Here is a 1,208-nt window from a genome sequence, read left to right as displayed (position 1 = left end):
CCAAACCCTATTAAAAAATCCCATTTAGACAACTAACACAATTATCATAATCAAAGCTAATTTCTCTAAAATAAACAGGATTAGTACCATTCAAAGTTTTGCAAATATCTGATTTAACTAAAGGTATCATTAAACTATCATAATAGCTCTGCATGTAACCATTATAATCTTCATATTTTTAGAAATTATCCATAACTCTATCAAGGTAAGACTAAGTTTTTGAAAGTTAAGATTTAATGGTATTTGAATAAAATGGGAGCTAAGGATATTTCCCTTTAGTAGCTATCAAAAGGTAAGTATGGGAATATTTTAAGCAAAAAAGGGAAGTTAAGTTATCAATCAAATAATCAAATGCATCTAGTTATTAAAATATAATAAAAATGAATTACCAATTTATTATTGTAAATTTTAGAAAAAATCGTTACAGAGCATCACTTAAATTGTGAAGAATATCCTCACTGCTTTTGCAGAAAATATGTAAATTATTTTTATGGAGCCTTTTTAACTATTGTTTAATGAAAAGTAAGATGAAGAAATTACTAAAAATGACTTCGTTGGCGATAACATTAGAAAATAATACTTAGAGTATTATATTAGAAATACCTATATTTCAGAATGCAAGTTGCTGAAGAATCAATCAAGTGATTTTCTTTTTAGTTATTATGCGTTTATGATTAACTGGACTAAAAATTAGACAACATCCTTTAGAGAAATTCTTTCACACAAAGAAAAATACTCCAAGCGAATTACTCTAAGATAAAAAATGTTGCTGAAATATATTTTTAATTTGGCTTCTTAGTAGTTTGAATTGGAGGCACAAAGGATATATTAAAAAACACATGGGTAGCTCTTGGATATTATTTCATTTGATGAAAATTTAGAAGATGCATCTTCATAGTATCGTCAGTGCCTCAAGGAAAAATAAGAATTATTACTAATAATGTGTAAGGACTATATAAATTTAAATTAATTAGAAAAATAAGCCTTGAAACTGTAGGAAAGAAGGACAAGACTGCAAGATGATTTAGTTAGATTATTTTAAGTCAACAGCACAAGTCTTTCGTTGCTTAGTTTATGTGAAGGCTTTGAAGAATGCCTTACGATAGAACCTATATTTAGGATGATGTATTTAAATAAAATTAAATTGGGCTAGAAAAAAAATCGTATACCTTATTACTAAGATGATTCCTGTGCTATTTTTATTTCAT

At 26.8% G+C, this 1,208-nt stretch overlaps 1 protein-coding gene across 1 annotated transcript; it reads left to right on the top strand. All coding sequences in view use genetic code 6, as the record gives it.

The window, feature by feature from the left end:
• Positions 1-252: 252 nt before the first annotated feature.
• TTHERM_02302910 (hypothetical protein) lies at positions 253-1,124 on the top strand (the record flags this gene model as incomplete). Its single annotated transcript, XM_001028560.1, has 3 exons — positions 253-360; positions 413-944; positions 1,033-1,124. 3 exons carry the CDS (start codon positions 253-255, stop codon positions 1,122-1,124), a joined length of 732 nt encoding a protein of 243 aa, XP_001028560.1.
• Between the last annotated feature and the right edge of the window lie 84 nt (positions 1,125-1,208).

The sequence above is a fragment of the Tetrahymena thermophila genome (assembly GCF_000189635.1).
Source record: "Tetrahymena thermophila SB210 genomic scaffold scf_8253844, whole genome shotgun sequence".
NCBI lineage: Eukaryota > Ciliophora > Oligohymenophorea > Hymenostomatida > Tetrahymenidae > Tetrahymena > Tetrahymena thermophila.
The sequence above is the reverse complement of the archived record's forward strand: the minus strand, read 5'-3'. Positions and strand labels throughout refer to the sequence as shown.